The 17,326-nt window shown below is 42.4% G+C and overlaps 3 protein-coding genes across 3 annotated transcripts in view; 2 read left to right on the top strand and 1 right to left on the bottom strand.

Moving 5' to 3' along the window:
* The first annotated feature begins 930 nt into the window (after positions 1-930).
* On the top strand, positions 931-7,412 carry LOC311142912 (serine/threonine-protein phosphatase 2A catalytic subunit alpha isoform-like). Its single transcript, XM_084178652.1, has 7 exons — positions 931-1,222; positions 4,698-4,907; positions 5,119-5,292; positions 5,476-5,565; positions 5,811-5,972; positions 6,182-6,300; positions 6,508-7,412. The coding sequence occupies exons 1-7, from the start codon at positions 1,121-1,123 to the stop codon at positions 6,578-6,580; spliced, it is 930 nt and encodes a 309-aa protein (XP_084034778.1). The 5' UTR covers positions 931-1,120; the 3' UTR covers positions 6,581-7,412.
* An 867-nt stretch (positions 7,413-8,279) lies between these two features.
* skp1 (S-phase kinase-associated protein 1) lies at positions 8,280-14,402 on the top strand. The gene is made up of 6 exons (XM_084178546.1): positions 8,280-8,386; positions 9,183-9,279; positions 9,453-9,526; positions 10,528-10,671; positions 11,805-11,945; positions 13,756-14,402. Exons 2-6 carry the CDS (start codon positions 9,183-9,185, stop codon positions 13,789-13,791), a joined length of 492 nt encoding a protein of 163 aa, XP_084034672.1. The 5' UTR covers positions 8,280-8,386; the 3' UTR covers positions 13,792-14,402.
* A 1,880-nt stretch (positions 14,403-16,282) lies between these two features.
* Positions 16,283-17,326, bottom strand: part of LOC311142185 (transcription factor 7-like 2) — a gene marked incomplete at its 5' end in the record, with an annotated part of 68,737 nt that continues 67,693 nt past the window's right edge. Inside the window, one exon of the mRNA XM_084177779.1 lies at positions 16,283-16,790. Within this exon, the coding sequence (XP_084033905.1) occupies positions 16,487-16,790 (304 nt within the window). The 3' untranslated portion in view covers positions 16,283-16,486. The remainder of the gene's footprint in view (positions 16,791-17,326) is intronic.

Here is a 17,326-nt window from a genome sequence, read left to right as displayed (position 1 = left end):
AGATAAGCATTATATTGTTAGATTATAGGATTAACTCAGATAGGCCTGAAATAGTCTTGAACTGCCAGGGTTGTGGGTTCGTTTCCCACGGGGGGCCAGTATGAAAAAATAATAATAATGTATGCACTCACTAACTGTAAGTCGCTCTGGATAAGAGCTTCTGCTAAATGACTAAAATGTAAATGTAAACTGTCGTAGTCAGCTGCAGGGCCAGGGCGCACTGCCTTGATATCATAGGCCTGCAGTAGGTAAAGCTTAAAAATAGCCACAACATACCAAACCTTCAAAAACGTTTCTAAACTTTACATTTTAGTCATTTAGCAGATGCTCTTATTCAGAGCAACGTACAGTTAGTGCATACATTTTCTTTTCATACTGGCCCCCCGTGGGAATCGAACCCACAACCCTGGCGTTGCAAGCACCATGCTCTACCAACTGAGCTACATAGGGCCTTTATTAGGGTAATATCAAAAGTAAGTCAAGCCATTGTTTATAGGGAAAATACGAGCAGAAGAGCAAATGTAAACCAGGGGAAAAAATGCATTACGCTCCCCTGTGCACCCCTAAAAAACGCTCCCCTATTTTGGACCACCCCTCCCCCCAGTACATTTCGATCAGTCCCTAACCATGAATAGGCATAGTGAAAATAACTTATTTCAAATATGACCTCATTAATTACAAACATTAACAACGGGTTACAATGTACCAACCGCTGGGCCAGTTCGTTTTACTTGGCCCGGTTTCCAGGGTGGATGGAGATTTCATTTTAGAACCAATGGAAGGGTGAAATGTGCATACACGGCGTTGTGTGGCACCGGGCCATGCAAAACGAATTTGCCCAATGTATCTAACTTTTACAATCTAAGCCAATAAGAATGCAAGGATTCTACTGGGAGACCAATAATAATGCTGCATTTGCCTGGCGCACCCAGTCCTACTTGTGTTGAATGGATCACGGCCTAGGGTGGGACAAGAGCTTCTGACGTCTCCACATTTCCTAGTCCGCTCCCCTTCATATACTTTCAGCAATATATGTGTCAATTGGAACCGCATGCAACTCTGGGGGAGGGTTCCGAGTATTTAGGGAAATAACAATTTCTGTGCTATTGAATTATCCGAAATGGACGAGAAGTGTTTTACAAAGGAGATCGACCTATGGATCGAACAAATCAACGACTGCAAACAGCTGTCAGAGAGCCAAGTCAAAACTCTTTGCGAAAAGGTAAGGTAAACAGAAATAAAACTTTCCATCTAAAAATGTTTCAGTGTAACATTCAGGGGGATGATACATATTGCGCAGTTTATCGCTGTCAGCACTTGCCAAATAGTTTACAACGTAATCCTGTCTAGTTTCAAGAGCGATTATTTATATTTATATAGCCTACTTTCTCGTGTAGGCCTATCTAAAACGCTCGTCAACCTTTCAGAAATACTAACATGTATGGCTTACAAATGATCGAACTATTCGAGTGTGTCTTTTTGACCCTTCCATTCGACGCCATTTTAAGAATGTCAGAGGATGTAAGTAAAACATTAACGTTACATTGCTCAACTTCTCATTCTGCTGAGCTGTAAGACTGGTTTAGCATTTTACTGCAGCAATGTATGGTTTATTTTGGAGAAGCCAAACCGTTGCATTCATTCGTATAAACATGTGTTTGTCTGGAACATCTTTTAAATGTCAGTAGTGGTCGCCCAGCTTTCTTGAAGGCCAGCTAAAGAATGCAAGGCTCATACCTGGTTTACTACCAACTCATTCAGACTGCCTGTCTGACTGATTGAGTGTCTCATTTAGTTATGGGATGCCTGGGGTATGTTATTAGCGTCATAATGTATGTCCTGATGGTATGACTGAGTGTCCTGTGGCAAAATCACTGCGGTTGTCCAAGAAATGTCAAGCATTTTCATTTATTTGTTGGGTATAGTCAAACTATACACATCTGAGTACAGTTGTAAAACACAGACATACATACAAACACACATATCCTGGATTCCCACCCTGAGTGAACTGAACTGTGGGACTGGACAAGAACTAGGGCAGACAGAAGTTACACTTTATCAAGTCATCAGTGCATCATCAAGGGTCTGAGCAGGGATTTAACCTCAATCTTCATTGATACCCTTTTCACTTGACTGTTACACTTATGTATGGGCTTAAATACTTATTTTTTAATAACCCAGTGCGTCTACTCACGTACTTGTTTGGCTTGTTTACTAATAGGTGATTATTATCCTGAGATGATTTGAAGGTTAGAGGCCAGGATTACGGTACGGATGAAAATGGTACCCGGCTAGAATTTCGCATCATTGGCAAATATTTACCACTAGGCTACAAGGTGTCAGCGATCACATTCTATTAGCCTGTGGAGTTCAGTCTCAAGCGAGTAGAGGGGTTTTGCCACTTACTCAAGTCAAACTGTGAGTTGTCAAATGGTTACCATTTTGTTGTTGTAATCAGTGGTCTCACAAACCCCTGAGCACGTGATTGACCAGCTCCTTCACAGCTCTTAAAAGGTAGGTTTTAGAGCACATATTTGCTCATGTGTTCAGCAGAATGTGCAGCCAGAGTAAAAATAGCCTTGGATGTGATTGATTCTGAGTTGCATCACCACCACATAATTGCTTGTCTCTGTGACTCAATACAACACTGGAGAAATCACCTCTTGCTTGTCTCTGTGACTGAATACAACACCGGAGAAATCACATTTTAGTCATTTAGCAGACGCTCTTATCCAGAGCGACTTACAGTTAGTGAATGCATTTTTCATACTGGCCCCCCGTGGGAAACAAACCCACATCCCTGCCGGCCAAACCCTCCCCTACCTTGGACGACGCTGGACCAATTGTGCGCCGCCCATGGGTCTCCCAGTTGCCTGGACTCGAACCAGGATCTCTAGTGGCACAGCTAGCACTGCGATGCAGTGCCTTAGACCACTGCGCCACTCGGAAGTCACCTCTTGCTTGTCTCTGTGACTCAATATAACAATGGTGGAATGGCCTCTGTCTTGGGATACAAATTACAGAACGGGGGGAGAGTGTGATTTACTGATGGGAAGATGAGAACTTCACTTCACACTGTTTGTTCATTCAGTGAAATCATTCTAGGTCAAAGGTTTATAATTATTACTGCACATTGTCTAGCCTATTTATTATTGCACTATTAATTATCTATTGCACAATTTCCTGTTCTGTCACATGTAAATATTTGACATAAATTAGTTTGAGCGTGTTCTTGTATCATATTATTGCTCAATGACTATTCTATTTTTACTTCATTGAATTTTTATTTTTACTACTCTTTGTATTCAGTTACTTACTTTTTGTATTGTTGCATTGTCGAGAGGTGAACCTGCAAGTAAGCATTTCATTGCACTGTGTACTCTGTGTATATGACGAATAAACAAACTTGAGGTTTTTAGCTGATGCCAGCAAGGCATATCTTTAGTAGGTGCGGCAATGAGGGGTGAGGCATTTATGTCATCCATTCAATATAGACATGCCTAGATCAGTTGTCTTAGGATACTGATGAAAGACGATCCATGTTCTGAGGTCATACCATATTGTAGGCTGTATTGACTCTGTTCTATACTATATTATGTTTACCAATGTTCTGAGTCCCACTGACCTACTCTAGTTTGTCTGGCTCTGGCCTCTATCTGACTCTTTTTATTTGTAATATCCACTCAAATAAATTTGGAAAAATATCAGGTTTGTTTAATATGGCCTGGTTGCTCTGTTTCTCTCCTCCATCTGCCAGTGTGTCTCTCTCCCTTGCTGTCTCTCAGGGCGTTGCTGCCTGGAGCAGATATCACTCTCGCTCATCTCTGACACACACATCCCTGCTCTACTCTATGCCTGCTGCTCTCAAAATGGGATTTATGCTCAAAAAGCTCCTTACACCCCCAACCCCCAGTGTAGTACTGCCAACAATTTATAATCCCAGCCAGACACCAAGGATCATCTCTACTGATTTTAGGCCCTGGAATGGTCCGGAGACGGGCCTAGGCATATGTGTGTGTTGCCACTTTGTTTAACCTAGAACTTGTTTCAAAGACTAACACTGATGCTTTTTGAGAGAGGGGGAAGGAGGGAGAGATTGCATTGGCAACAAATATAGCCCTGCATGCAATCAAGTGAATTATAGAAGAGAAGTGGAGTGTTTCCCCCTATAATCTCATCTGCTTTGCCCCCAGCAGGCAGCACTGTTTTTCTTAGAGCTGCACTACACAGTCCACTGGTTTCTAGACATTTACATTTTAGTCATTTAGCAGACGCTCTTATCCAGAGCGACTTACAGTTAGTGAATACATATTTTTTTATACTGGCCCCCCATGCTCTATCAACTGAGCTACATCCCTGCCGGCCATTCCCTCCCCTATCCTGGTCAACGCTGGGCCAATTGTGCGCCACCCATGAGTCTCCCGGTCGCGGCCGGCTGCGACAGAGCCTGGATTCGAACCAGGATCTCTAGTGGCACAGTTAGCACTGCGATGCAGTGCCTTAGACCACTGCGCCACTCAGGAGTTCTAGGAACTGCATTGCCGTTCAACTAGCTTGCCAAATGTCATTAGTCTATTTATTTTCTTGGGGAAGTTAAGGGTGGGAAGGGAGGCACTCAAACATAGCCTTATGTTTGTATGTGTTTTGTCCAGGGTAAGGAGAAACCTAGCCTAATTTTGTGTGTGTGTGTTGTCCAGGCGAAGGAGATTCTGACCAAGGAATCCAACGTGCAGGAGGTCCGATGTCCGGTCACAGTGTGTGGAGACGTCCACGGCCAGTTCCACGACCTCATGGAGCTCTTCAGAATCGGAGGGAAGTCTCCAGACACAAACTACCTGTTCATGGGAGACTACGTGGACCGAGGCTACTACTCTGTAGAAACTGTCACACTACTTGTAGCACTTAAGGCAAGTGTTATTATTGGTCACTTGGAGTTTTGAATGACCTTTCACATTTTGAATTTGCCCTACAAGAGTGCTCAATGATAAGTTACACAGGGCCTTGTGATGCCAAAGTAATGTAATGCTAAGACACACTCTCATTCACAGAATGCCCTGGAAGGCTATTCATTCAACAGTGCTGTTTTGTAATCCCCTGTATTTTTAACATTGATCACAGGTTAGGTACCGTGAACGCATCACAATCCTTCGGGGGAACCACGAAAGCAGACAAATCACACAAGTGTACGGCTTCTACGATGAGTGCCTAAGGAAATACGGCAATGCAAACGTATGGAAATACTTCACAGACCTCTTCGATTACCTTCCTCTCACAGCCTTGGTAGATACTCAGGTAAGAGGTTTCACACATTTAATCCATATGACGTTGAAGATGCGATGCTTTACCTGTTGTATGCTGTAAAGACAAATTCACTCAAGGGTATATATCTTTCTTATGTCTCAGTCAAACTGTTACTCAGTCAGAACCAATATTTAAATTCTCAGGTAAAATGTTCTGTTTTCTTTCCCTTCTAAGATATTCTGTCTTCACGGAGGCCTGTCGCCGTCCATAGACACGTTGGATCACATCCGAGCGCTGGACCGTTTGCAGGAAGTGCCACACGAGGTACATGGCTCAACTCAACAACCCTGCTTCTGAGCATGCTCTGCTGTCTCATTGCTGCTAGTTAGAAGTAACTTTTAGGCACAGGTCCAGGATAAGTTTGTCTGTTCCTAATCCTAACCTCAACCATTAGGACAAAACTGACCATATCAACTTTCCATCCTCCCCTGCTCTCAGTGACCCTGTTCACCATATAGATCCGTATCTTTATTACTATGCTGCTTACACACATCTCCTCTCTTCCACAGGGCCCCATGTGTGACCTGCTGTGGTCAGACCCAGATGACCGGGGGGGCTGGGGCATCTCCCCCAGGGGGGCCGGCTACACCTTTGGCCAGGATATATCTGAGACATTTAACCATGCCAACCGCCTTACCCTGGTCTCCAGAGCTCACCAGCTGGTTATGGAGGTAAGCTGCCTGTCGCTGATTCTCCATGCTTGAAATCTCAAAGGTGATCACAATGTGAAATGTATGAGTATGAAAGCTTATCTGAATGCATTTCATGTTACCCCCTCATTCAGGTTAATGCACATGTCCTGTAAAATGTTATGTCTGTAGGACTGTCTCAGATTTCTGCATTCACTATTACTTCACTGTTCTCCTGTTTTTTTCTATAGGGTTACAACTGGTGCCACGAGCGAAACGTGGTAACGATATTCAGTGCACCAAATTACTGTTACCGTTGTGGTAACCAGGCAGCCATCATGGAACTCGACGACACCCTGAAATACTCCTTGTAAGCATATTGATTACCATTCCATAAATTGCCAACCCTCCTCAGTTTGTTGCTCTACCTGCAAGGTCCTCTATTCTTTCTGGAGGATGATGATGGTGAAGAATGTCTGCTAAATGACCTAAATGTGATCTAATGATGATCCATTAACTCTCAACAGGATTTTAGTTTAAAAACAAGATGTGTGTTTGTTTTGTTTCTCTTTTCCAGCCTGCAGTTTGACCCTGCGCCTCGTAGAGGGGAACCCCATGTCACCCGTCGCACCCCAGACTACTTCCTGTAAAACCTCACCCCTTGTACAGTATTGCCATGATTTATGAAAGTACCTTCAGCATCCAACACCGTGGGGGCGGGCAACACAGCAAAATGTCAATGTACATAATTGTATTCACACAAACCACTATTTAAGCACTCACAAAACGTCTGTACATGGACCACAAAGTGTGTGCCATATATGTATTACAAAATGCTGATCTTGATGTCCAAGATCACAACTCTAATTCCTTACTCCTCTAGCTCTTCTCCTCTGTTCCAAATCTCAAGGTCAGCGCAGTAATCAAGTTTTGTTAATTGAAAAGTTTTCAATCCAATGCACCATGCATTGCTTATTTTGTGAATCCCCACTTTTTGTATTATTATTATAATATTTTTTAAAACCTGTTTGCACTTTTTTGTTTACGTTAAAGGTTCAATGCAGATGTTTTTATCTCAATATCAAATCACCAGGCTGGTCAAAACAGCATGAAATGTCAGGTGTTTTTTTTCAAACAGCTCTTACACTAAAAAGGGTATTATCACCATTTATTATTCCAACCTCATAATGTGGAAATGTATATAAAACACAGGAAAATCACATTTGACTCCACTGGGCCTTTTTTGTTTTTACAAGTCAGAAGATGGCTGTTTCACTCTACAGAAAGTTTTATTTTGGGTCTTTTCCTTTTTGTTGTCACCAGCTTTTTGCTGGGTTAAACAGACGCCCATCCAATTGTGTATGGTAGACAGATTGAGAAATGCCATTGTGGAAATAGTCACTCACAATCCTCATGATGATGATGATTTTTAGTGTCTGTATTGAGGGATCCTGTTGAATAAAGATAGAAGTTGCTTCTTGACTTGTGATGTGTTTATTCAATTGATTTTATGGCTTCATCTGACATTGCTGATGTACTTGATGACGAATTACCATGACTAATGTTTCTGTTATCTAAGTGATGGCACAATATGCTGACATCAAATGATGAAAATTATGATTTGATTGTAGGAGAAATGGTGAAGAAAGAAAGCTTCCATGGATGCTGAGGATATTTTGTTGCTTCTTCATTACTTCTCTTATTCTCATTTTCACATAGCTAAGTAATAACTGCACTGATAATTATTTGTATCATACTGTAGGGATAAATACTTCTGATCCAACAACCAGTGTGTGTAACTGTTGATAGGTGTAGAAGATAGAACAAGGAAATATACAAATGATGGGGAAAGCGTGCCATCTCTTGGCAGGACAACCCGGAATGTGTGTCAAGGTAAAGATTTGTAGCTACATGCGATAGATGGAAAGGCCTACTTTTCAAGTAAGGCGCAACAAAGGGTAGGCCTATTTACATTAGTACAGTTACACAATTACTGTAATGGCATTTAAAAAATATTAACATCTCTGCTACTTGGCAAACAATAGGACTGCACAAAGAGTAAAACAATTACGCTGATTTGTTTTATTTGTTTTTGCTGGGACCATTGATTAACAGAGCCTACAGCATGAAAGAGGAACATGCGCAGATAATATAATTTTATCCATTTTGCACCCAAAAATGTACAGAATGTAACGGTACAAAATATTAAAATATTAGCATTAAAATACACTTGTTAATAAATACTGGGTGAAATTCTGTTAATGTCGCTAAATGGGGAAAATCACTCATACTGTACAGGCATATCAGAAGACTACTCATTTGCTTCCCCCAATTTGACAAAGCGAAAGCATAGTTGGCTGGCCAGCTAAAATAGTTCCAGTGGCTGCCTGTGCTTCTGTTGGGCCCGGTTGACGTTGACATTTTTTCCCCTCTAGATTTGCTTTAAAACATTCACAGTAAGTAACGACCATGTACAAAGGATGTAGTTATGTCTTTGTGAATAATGGCTGTTTTGAATGTATTATTCGTCTGTCTAGCTAAATGGAAATAGGTTAAATATTGTTGCTAGTAAGACGGGGCCTTGCTGACAACGCTAAGTTAGCTAGCCGCGTTAGCTTCGTTTTCTGGCTGTCGTTAGCACGGGCTACTAACTAAGGTTAGCTAAGGTCAGTTACTGTTACCAAAAAGTATTATTGTTAAATGTAAAGCGTAACGCTAGCATTGAGTCCAGCATCTTATTTCAGCACTGGACTGTTTCAGACTCCCTGTTTTGTTGACAGTTGCCCAGCCAATAACGTTAGCTTGAATCGAAGTTAGTTAATGTAATATTCAACCTGTACTATAATGGTAGCTAGCTACTGTATCTAAGTTAGCGCGTGAACTGGTAGCTAGCTAATTAGCTTGCTACCGTTAACTAGCTAACTTACCTGTCTACCAAAACAGGTTTTCTCTATGTTTAAAATCTTCCCTTTCAAGTGTTTCGGTAACGTTAGCCAGGTCCCTACTGGCGTTAAGGTACTTCGCTAGTTAGTTAACGTTAGTAGCTAAAAGCATCTAAGGAAATTGCCTTCTAGCTAACGTTAGCTAGCCACCTTAACTAATGTCGCTAACTGTTCGCTACTTTGTCAGTTAGCCAAATAGGTCCCCCGTGTCACCTAGCTATATAACATGTACTTTGTGGCCCCCGTATCAGTCATCACTCTGCTACTAGGTACGCCTGAAGCTGACAACCGTTTTCCTGTTGTTTTACAGATGCCAACAATTAAACTGCAAAGTTCAGATGGAGAGATCTTTGAGGTGGATGTGGAAATAGCAAAGCAGTCTGTGACAATAAAGACAATGCTGGAAGGTATGTAGCTAGCTATGTACTCATTAGTCATGCGGTTGTAACATGAGGTTGAACATCTTTGACGTAGCCTACATAGCTATCAGTACATATTGCACAGTTCAGACGGTAAAATACATTTATCAAAAATGTCTGGCAGCATCTGTGTGCATTTGTCTAATGGTTGTCTTTGACAGATTTGGGTATGGATGATGAAGGAGATGATGATCCAGTCCCCCTTCCGAATGTGAATGCAGCCATCCTCAAGAAGGTAAGTGGACTCACTGTCACACATCCCATATCTGGTGCAATGGACTGAGGGACAGGTAAACTGTGGGGAGATGGACATGGAGAACCTTAGTAAAGGGCCTCCTCCCAACCAGAGCTTGCTTTATTATCTAAATTTCCATTCTTCTCTGTTGAATTGTACATTCATTCAATCCATAGTGGCACAATTCAATTTAACCCAAACCAGGCTTGGCACAATTTGAAACCGATAAAAGTCAAACTTGTAGGCAGAAAGACGCTCTCAAACCTGTAACAGAGATCCTTACCTATGAGAGAGTCCACGCTGATGGTAGGGATAGTTGTCCTTAGGGATGAACACTACAGTCCAGTGTTCATGTGGTCAATGGATGATTTGAAGGGTATAAAATAACAAATGCATAGTCACCAGTGCCTCTCATAATCACTATAAACTACATGGTGGGATTGTCTGCATCATGTGTTTCGTCCATCCAACCAGTACTAGTTGGATTTATTTACCATGTGAAGGGTTGTAGGATTAAAGTTGACTTTTGTTATTTCCTTCTCCCTGCCAAATTGTACAATGATGTGTTGTCCATGCGTCTCTCCAACTGAGAGACAAGCTGCTTTGTTCAGCAACTGTATCCATGTAATTAATGAATTTAATTTTGTTTGGGGAATTACATTTTTTGGGGAAATGTGTTTGCATAGTAGACAACTTACATGTTCTGCCTGGTTGTGGTGAAACCTGTACTGAAACCTGAAGTTCAAGTAATAAGGAAAACCAATCTAGATGTCTGTCCTTAGGCTATGTCAGTTTGGTTCTTACATCTGTAGAATAGCATTTCTATCTCTCAGCCAGAAGCATGAAGCTCCAAACAGAAACCTTCCTGTGTGCTCCGTGACCTCCTTCCTCGACTTGGGCCCTTTGAAACGGGACTGGATGGAAGATGGACGCCTGGCATGTCTGACTGTTGATTCACTCACTGTTCCTGGACTAGTTGTTCTTCCCTTTGCTCCCTACAGGTGATCCAGTGGTGCACCCACCACAAAGACGATCCCCCTCCCCCCGAGGATGACGAGAACAAGGAAAAGAGGACGGATGACATCCCTGTCTGGGACCAGGAGTTCCTCAAAGTGGACCAAGGGACCCTCTTCGAACTTATTCTAGTGCGTACCTACCGCCCCCCCTCCCACTCACAGGTAGCCTAGTGGTTAAGAGCGTTGGGCCAGTAACCAATAAGTTGCTGGTTGGAATCCCCGAGCTGGCAAGGTGGAAAAATCAGCCGTTCTGCCCTTGAGCAAGGCAGTTAACCCCCAACAACAACAACTGCTCCCCGGGCGCCGATGACGTCGATTAAGGCAGCCCCCCGGACCTCTCTGATTCTGAGGGGTTGGGTTAAATGCGGAAGACACATTTCGGTTGAATGTATTCAGTTGTGCAACTGACCAGGTGTCCCCTTTCACACTCATATAATCAGTTTGACACCTGCACACAGGAGGAAGTGTCTCAGAATGTAATTTAGGCAATGGTTAGCTTGCTGAACATACTGTTGTACAGCACTAGTAAAGTGCTTTGAGTGACAAGTAGGTGCTTAATAACATGTTATAATTAGAGGTAGTAGGTGATTACTAAAGGGCCTTGCAGACAGGGAGTCAATAACGCCAGCGAAGCCGCCCACAGTTTATAACACAGGGAGTCAATAACACCGGCGAAGCCACCCACAGTTTATAAAAAATCTTAAACTCTGGTGGTACAAAAAGTGGCTGTTATGACACCTGGATTATCCCAAAAAACACAACCCAGAAAAAGGCATCCAGCCCCTGTAATTTGATTGGTCAACGAGGGAAGGCAAAAGTTATATTTGTTATTTATTTTTTACCTTGAGTGTCAAAGAAATTCCCTATATGGGCGGCAGGTGACGCCCCTCCCTGTGCTGCTGCCGAGGTGCTAATCTCCTGCCGGCTTTGCATAGAAACACATGGAGGCGGCTGCGTTTTCTTTTCCTGTGTGTAAGCGGCTCAGGAAGTATCAGGTATGTGCATATGACATGAAACAAGCACCCTTACTTACATGGTTCTTTTGCAGGGATTGTGCAATACATTCTTCTAGTGCTGGGGGCTTCTAGGAACTGTGACACAAGTCTATCATTTGAGCAGCAGGTTTGACCTAGCTCCTGAAACCTGTTTACATGGCCTAAGCTTAGGGCTGCAGTAGTTCACGTGGAAGGCAGGCATGTCAAAGCAGTTGCACTTGCTTTCATTCATCCTCATCCTCTTTTTTTATTGATTTTTATGTTTAGGCCGCAAACTATTTAGACATCAAAGGACTTCTAGATGTCACCTGCAAGACGGTGGCCAACATGATCAAAGGAAAGACCCCAGAGGAGATCAGGAAGACGTTCAACATAAAAAATGACTTCACAGAGGAAGAGGAAGCCCAGGTAATACGGCCTTCTGTGGTTCTCAGGATGCCTCCCAAATGGCACTCTATTCCCTATACAGTGAGGGGAAAAAACTATTTGATCCCCTGCTGATTTTGTACGTTTGCCCACTGACAAAGACATGATCAGTCTATAATTTTAATGGTAGGTTTATTTGAACAGTGAGAGACAGAATAACAACAACAAAATCCAGAAAAACGCATGTCAAAAATGTTATAAATTGATTTGCATTTTAATGAGGGAAATAAGTATTTGACCCTTCTGCAAAACATGACTTAGTACTTGGTGGCAAAACCCTTGTTGGCAATCACAGAGGTCAGACGTTTCTTGTAGTTGGCCACCAGGTTTGCACACATCTCAGGAGGGATTTTGTCCCACTCCTCTTTGCAGATCTTCTCCAAGTCATTAAGGTTTCGAGCCTGACGTTTGGCGACTCAAACCTTCAGCTCCCTCCACAGATTTTCTATGGGATTAAGGTCTGGAGACTGGCTAGGCCACTCCAGGACCATAATGTGCTTCTTATTGAGCCACTCCTTTGTTGCCTTGGCCGTGTGTTTTGGGTCATTGCCATGCTGGAATACCTATCCACGACCCATTTTCAATACCCTGGCTGAGGGAAGGAGGTTCTCACCCAAGATTTGATGGTACATGGCCCCGTCCATCGTTCCTTTGATGCGGTGAAGTTGTCCTGTCCCCTTAGCAGAAAAACACCCCCAAAGCATAATGTTTCCACCTCCATGTTTGACGGTGGGGATGGTGTTCTTGGCAGCATTCCTCCTCCTCCAAACACGGCGAGTTGAGTTGATGCCAAAGAGCTCGATTTTGGTCTCATCTGACCACAACACTTTCACCCAGTTCTCCTCTGAATCATTCAGATGTTCATTGGCAAACTTCAGATGGGCCTGTATATGTGCTTTCTTGAGCAGGGGGACCTTTCAGTCCTTCACGGCATAGTGTGTTACCAATTATTTTCTTAGTGACTATGGTCTCAGCTGCCTTGAGATCATTGACAAGATCTTCCCGTGTAGTTCTGGGCTGATTCCTCACCGTTCTCATGATCATTGCAACTCCACGAGGTGAGATCTTGCATGGAGCCCCAGGCTGAGGGAGATTGACAGTTATTTTGTGTTTCTTCCATTTGCGAATAATCGCACCAACTGTTGTCACCTTCTCACCAAGCAGCTTGGCGATGGTCTTGTAGCCCATTCCAGCCTTGTGTAGGTCTACAATCTTGTCCCTGGCATCCTTGGAGAGCTCTTTGGTCTTGGCCATGGTGGAGAGTTTGGAATCTGATTGATTGATTGCTTCTGTGGACAGGTGTCTTTTTATACAGGTAACAAGCTGAGATTAGGAGCACTCCCTTTAAGAGTGTGCTCCTAATCTCAGCTCGTTACCTGTATAAAAGACACCTGGGAGCCAGAAATCTTTCTGATTGAGAGGGGGTCAAATACTTATTTCCCTCATTAAAATGCAAATCAATTTATAACATTTTTGACATGCGTTTTTCTGGATTTTGTTGTTGTTATTCTGTCTCTCACTGTTCAAATAAACCTACCATTAAAATTATAGACTGATCATTTCTTTGTCAGTGGGCAAACGTACAAAATCAGCAGGGGATCAAATAGTTTTTTCCCTCACTGTACAGTGCCTTACTTTTGATTTGACCAGAGCCCGTTGGGCCCAGGTCAAAAGTAGTGCACTATAGGGTGCCATTTAGGGCGTAACCTCAGTCCTGAACACAGAGCTCCTGTGATAATATACATCTGACTGATGTGACACTGTGTGTTGCCTTTCCATTGTCCCCCCTCAGGTACGCAAGGAGAACCAGTGGTGTGAAGAGAAATAAAGGAGGATCCTGCCAACACTAACACGCTGAAAGGATTGTTCCAGTAACTGGTTGCACTGCGTTGTTCATACTTGTTAATATTACATTTAGTCTATTAGAGCGACAGATCCCCCTGTGTACTCGTAGCATGACCATTTCCATTGCTTGTGTGGTGCAAAATAATAGAAATAGCTATTACATTGTGTTTACACATTTTACTTCACTTCACTTTATATATTCACGAGTCTGGGTTTTCTTTCCTATTTCAAGAGTAGATGCACCACTCTCCCCGTTTTGAATTGCTATAGGATTTTTTACTGAACATGTTTACATATTTTTTGTTGTTGAGTCAACTGAAATGACTCAATGCTGAATTTTGTAATCGCAGCCTCTTCTGTGCCGTTGTCTTAACGTCATGTTAGGGAGGACATTTGAAGTGGGGGTGAATGTGTGAAAAATGTCCTGTGGACTGGAAATACTTGTTGAAGAAGTAAATGTGTGTTGTCTGTCACACAACTTATGGTATTTACCTATTAAGATTGGATTGGGGTCTTTTCTCAGTTCTGCTCTGAAGATGACATTTAGGATTATCAACCATTAAATTCTAGGAGTGAATAAATAAATTAAAAGAATGTCTGTCTGCTGCTGTTTGTGATTGCTTGTACATCTGATGTGAAATAGTGAGGAAACTTGATCCAGATTTTCAAAATACTTTAATACACAAAACAAAAATGAGTATTACATCAAAGGCAAAAGTCTTTGAATGTGTAAAAAAAAAAAAATACAAAAGCCAGACTGTTAAGTACACAACTTTTTCGTGTGGTCATTATTCTGATATCCCGAGTGGCGCAGTGCTAGCTGTGCCACTAGAGATCCTGGGTCGAGTCCAGGCTCTGTCGCAGCCGGCCGCGACCGGGAGACCCATGGGCGGCGCACAATTGGTCCAGCGTCGTCCAAGGTAGGGGAGGGTTTGGCCGGCAGGGATGTGGGTTCGTTTCCCACGGGGGGCCAGTATGAAAAAAAAATGAAAGATGCATTCACTAACTGTCAGTCGCTCTGGATAAGAGCGTCTGCTAAATGACTAAAATGTAAAATGATGTGAGCAGTGTGTGGTAGCTTTAGCATCCTCTGATGGAGTATCTGTCTACAGTATCTGCCTGCAGTATCTCCAAAGATGCTTGCAAGCAGTAAATTAACCATTATTTTTTCACATTAATTTTTAGTACACAGGTGGAACATGCACACACTGAAAATGACATCTGTGGTAACTTCGATGAAAGGCAAAGCTAATGCAAAACTTCTGCACAAAATGTGTTTTCTCTGAGAAGACAAATGTAAAAAAAAACATGTATTGCTTCAGAAATGGTTCAGAATTAAGAGGAGACTAAAGATAACTTTTTAAAACCCTTTACATAACATATAAAAGTTTATATATATATTTATATATATAGGGAATTCAACAAAACTTTACAACACAATGAAATATAGTACCCATTTGGTCTTTAGTTTACAGAATAGCACGTTCATTCAGACTGTGGCAGTCCAGAGACTGCTTAATTTATTGTCCCCCACGATGAAATCTGTTAATGGCTTTGTCTACATCCGTTCGTTAGTACGTTAGTCACGCGATACTTCAGACACCACTGGCTCAATTTTTACGGAACTTGGGTGAATGATGCGTCTTGCCATAGAGATCCGGCATTTACAAAATTACACTGATTGGCCCAAGGGGGGCGCTATAGTAATCAACAAAAATTCTAAACTTTAAACAAGCATATCTCCTGTCCCGTTCGATCCACAGTCATAACATTTATTTTATTTTTTTACATTTATGCATCTCCTTATGAGCAACACGTTTCCCATAAGAACCTATAAGCTCGGTCCATTACATACAGCGAAGGATATATATATATTTTATTCTCATTAATCCACAGAACATACGTTCGAATTGTCACTAATTGGGGGGGGGGACATGTTTACTGTTGCCTTGTTTTTTGTTATATAATGGAGGATTTTGACACCAACAAACAAATTAATCTCCCAAACGGTGTGCATCTATATGAACAAACACCAAGAATGTCTTAATTCTGTGTGAGTGACCTACATCAAAATAATATATCAAGAATTTGACTGACAAGCAGGAAGTGCCTAAAACAAATTAATATAACATAGAGATGATTCTCTCCGAGGGGAGACAATAACATGTTAACTCAGCAAAAAACAATATCCCTTCTACCTTGTAGTTTCAACCTTATACCACATCGTTAATCAATATAAATACTATCTATGTTGGAAAAGGTTCCTTTGACATATCTGAATGTAAGTCTTATGAAAAGGAGGAGCACAGTACTCCTCTGTAAAAATCTTTGGAAAAGGAATACATTTGACTTGAGGCAGTTTGAATAGAAGCAGTCATCATCCCTGTACATACAGTACTGCCTTCAGTACAGCAATGTTAAAATGACATGAGCACTTAGTAAATCAGTCAGGTGTCAGTCAGTCATATTGATGTGAATGTCATCCTTGATCCTCTCCCAGACTCATTGGCTCCCTTATTGTTTTGGGATATTTGTGGTGAAGTTCTGTCTCCAGTGTGTTGCTCCCCACTCCAGGTCTGGTCCTGGTTACGTTGGGTTGGGCTATGTCTGTCTGTGTGTGTGTGTGTTGGAATGGTGGGAGGCAGTGTGAGAGGGGACAGGGCAGGTGAGGCAGCTGGCTAGTGAGACTTGGGCAGGGTACAGTCATGATGATGATGGAGATTGTCGTGCTGTTGGGATGATTCTATTAAAGCTTTGAGAGACAGTTCTGTGGTCTTGGATTTTGAGAGGATACAGGGTGTGTGTTTGCTGGGCTGGGATTGCAGGGGGACGTGCGAGGGGGAAGCAGGCAAGGGAGAGCTGGGGTGCTGAGGGGGGACGCCGTCAACAGGGGAGAGGGCCGAGTCTATAGCGCTTCCATCGGAAGAAGTGGGGCTGGCGCACCGTCCTCCTTGAAGGTATCGAATGCACTTCTTTTTCCTCCTAGGAACAGTCAAGAGAGTTATCTGTGAATAAAGCGTGGATGCAAAGTGTCACCAGAATGAACTTTTTACTGTTTTCAACATTATTTAATTGAGTTCTCTAAGTCGAGATATATTTATGCGCAAATCCATTGAATACATCGAATATGTATTCATAGATCATTCAACGCCATTTTCCTTGATTTCTGTGGTTGTTGTAATGAACATTACAAATGTTGTGTTCTAAGCTTAATTATTAACAAACAGCAGCTGTTTGCCTCTTCTTCAACCAAATACAAACCAAAGTAGCACACCTTATCTCATGATCAATACCAGAATACAACATGAGTCACTTAGTGCCACCGCAAGAAAAGGCGCGAGGACATATTTAGAGGAAGAGAGGGAGAGAGAGCAATTCTAAATGTCAGAGTTCACCATCAAAAGCTGCACTGCCTGACCACATCAATGGAGAAAGTTGAGGGCAGATGAACATGAGAAATGCCATCAAAGTGCAGAGCAGCGGTGCAAGAGAGAGAGAGGTGTGTTCGTCTGCGGTGA

Source organism: Coregonus lavaretus (genome assembly GCF_964263955.1).
Source record: "Coregonus lavaretus genome assembly, chromosome: 15".
Classification (NCBI taxonomy): domain Eukaryota; kingdom Metazoa; phylum Chordata; class Actinopteri; order Salmoniformes; family Salmonidae; genus Coregonus; species Coregonus lavaretus.
The sequence above is the reverse complement of the archived record's forward strand: the minus strand, read 5'-3'. Positions and strand labels throughout refer to the sequence as shown.

What these genes read in the sequence shown, in the direction of transcription:
- LOC311142912 (XM_084178652.1), top strand. Translation starts at nt 1,121, where the DNA reads ATGGACGAGAAGTGTTTTACAAAGGAGATCGACCTATGGATCGAACAA. An exon ending in CACTACTTGTAGCACTTAAG is followed by an intron (nt 4,908 to 5,118) that starts GCAAGTGTTATT and finishes CATTGATCACAG; the next exon opens with GTTAGGTACCGTGAACGCAT. An exon ending in GACACCCTGAAATACTCCTT is followed by an intron (nt 6,301 to 6,507) that starts GTAAGCATATTG and finishes TCTCTTTTCCAG; the next exon opens with CCTGCAGTTTGACCCTGCGC.
- skp1 (XM_084178546.1), top strand. Translation starts at nt 9,183, where the DNA reads ATGCCAACAATTAAACTGCAAAGTTCAGATGGAGAGATCTTTGAGGTG. An exon ending in AATAAAGACAATGCTGGAAG is followed by an intron (nt 9,280 to 9,452) that starts GTATGTAGCTAG and finishes TGTCTTTGACAG; the next exon opens with ATTTGGGTATGGATGATGAA. An exon ending in CCCTCTTCGAACTTATTCTA is followed by an intron (nt 10,672 to 11,804) that starts GTGCGTACCTAC and finishes TTTTATGTTTAG; the next exon opens with GCCGCAAACTATTTAGACAT.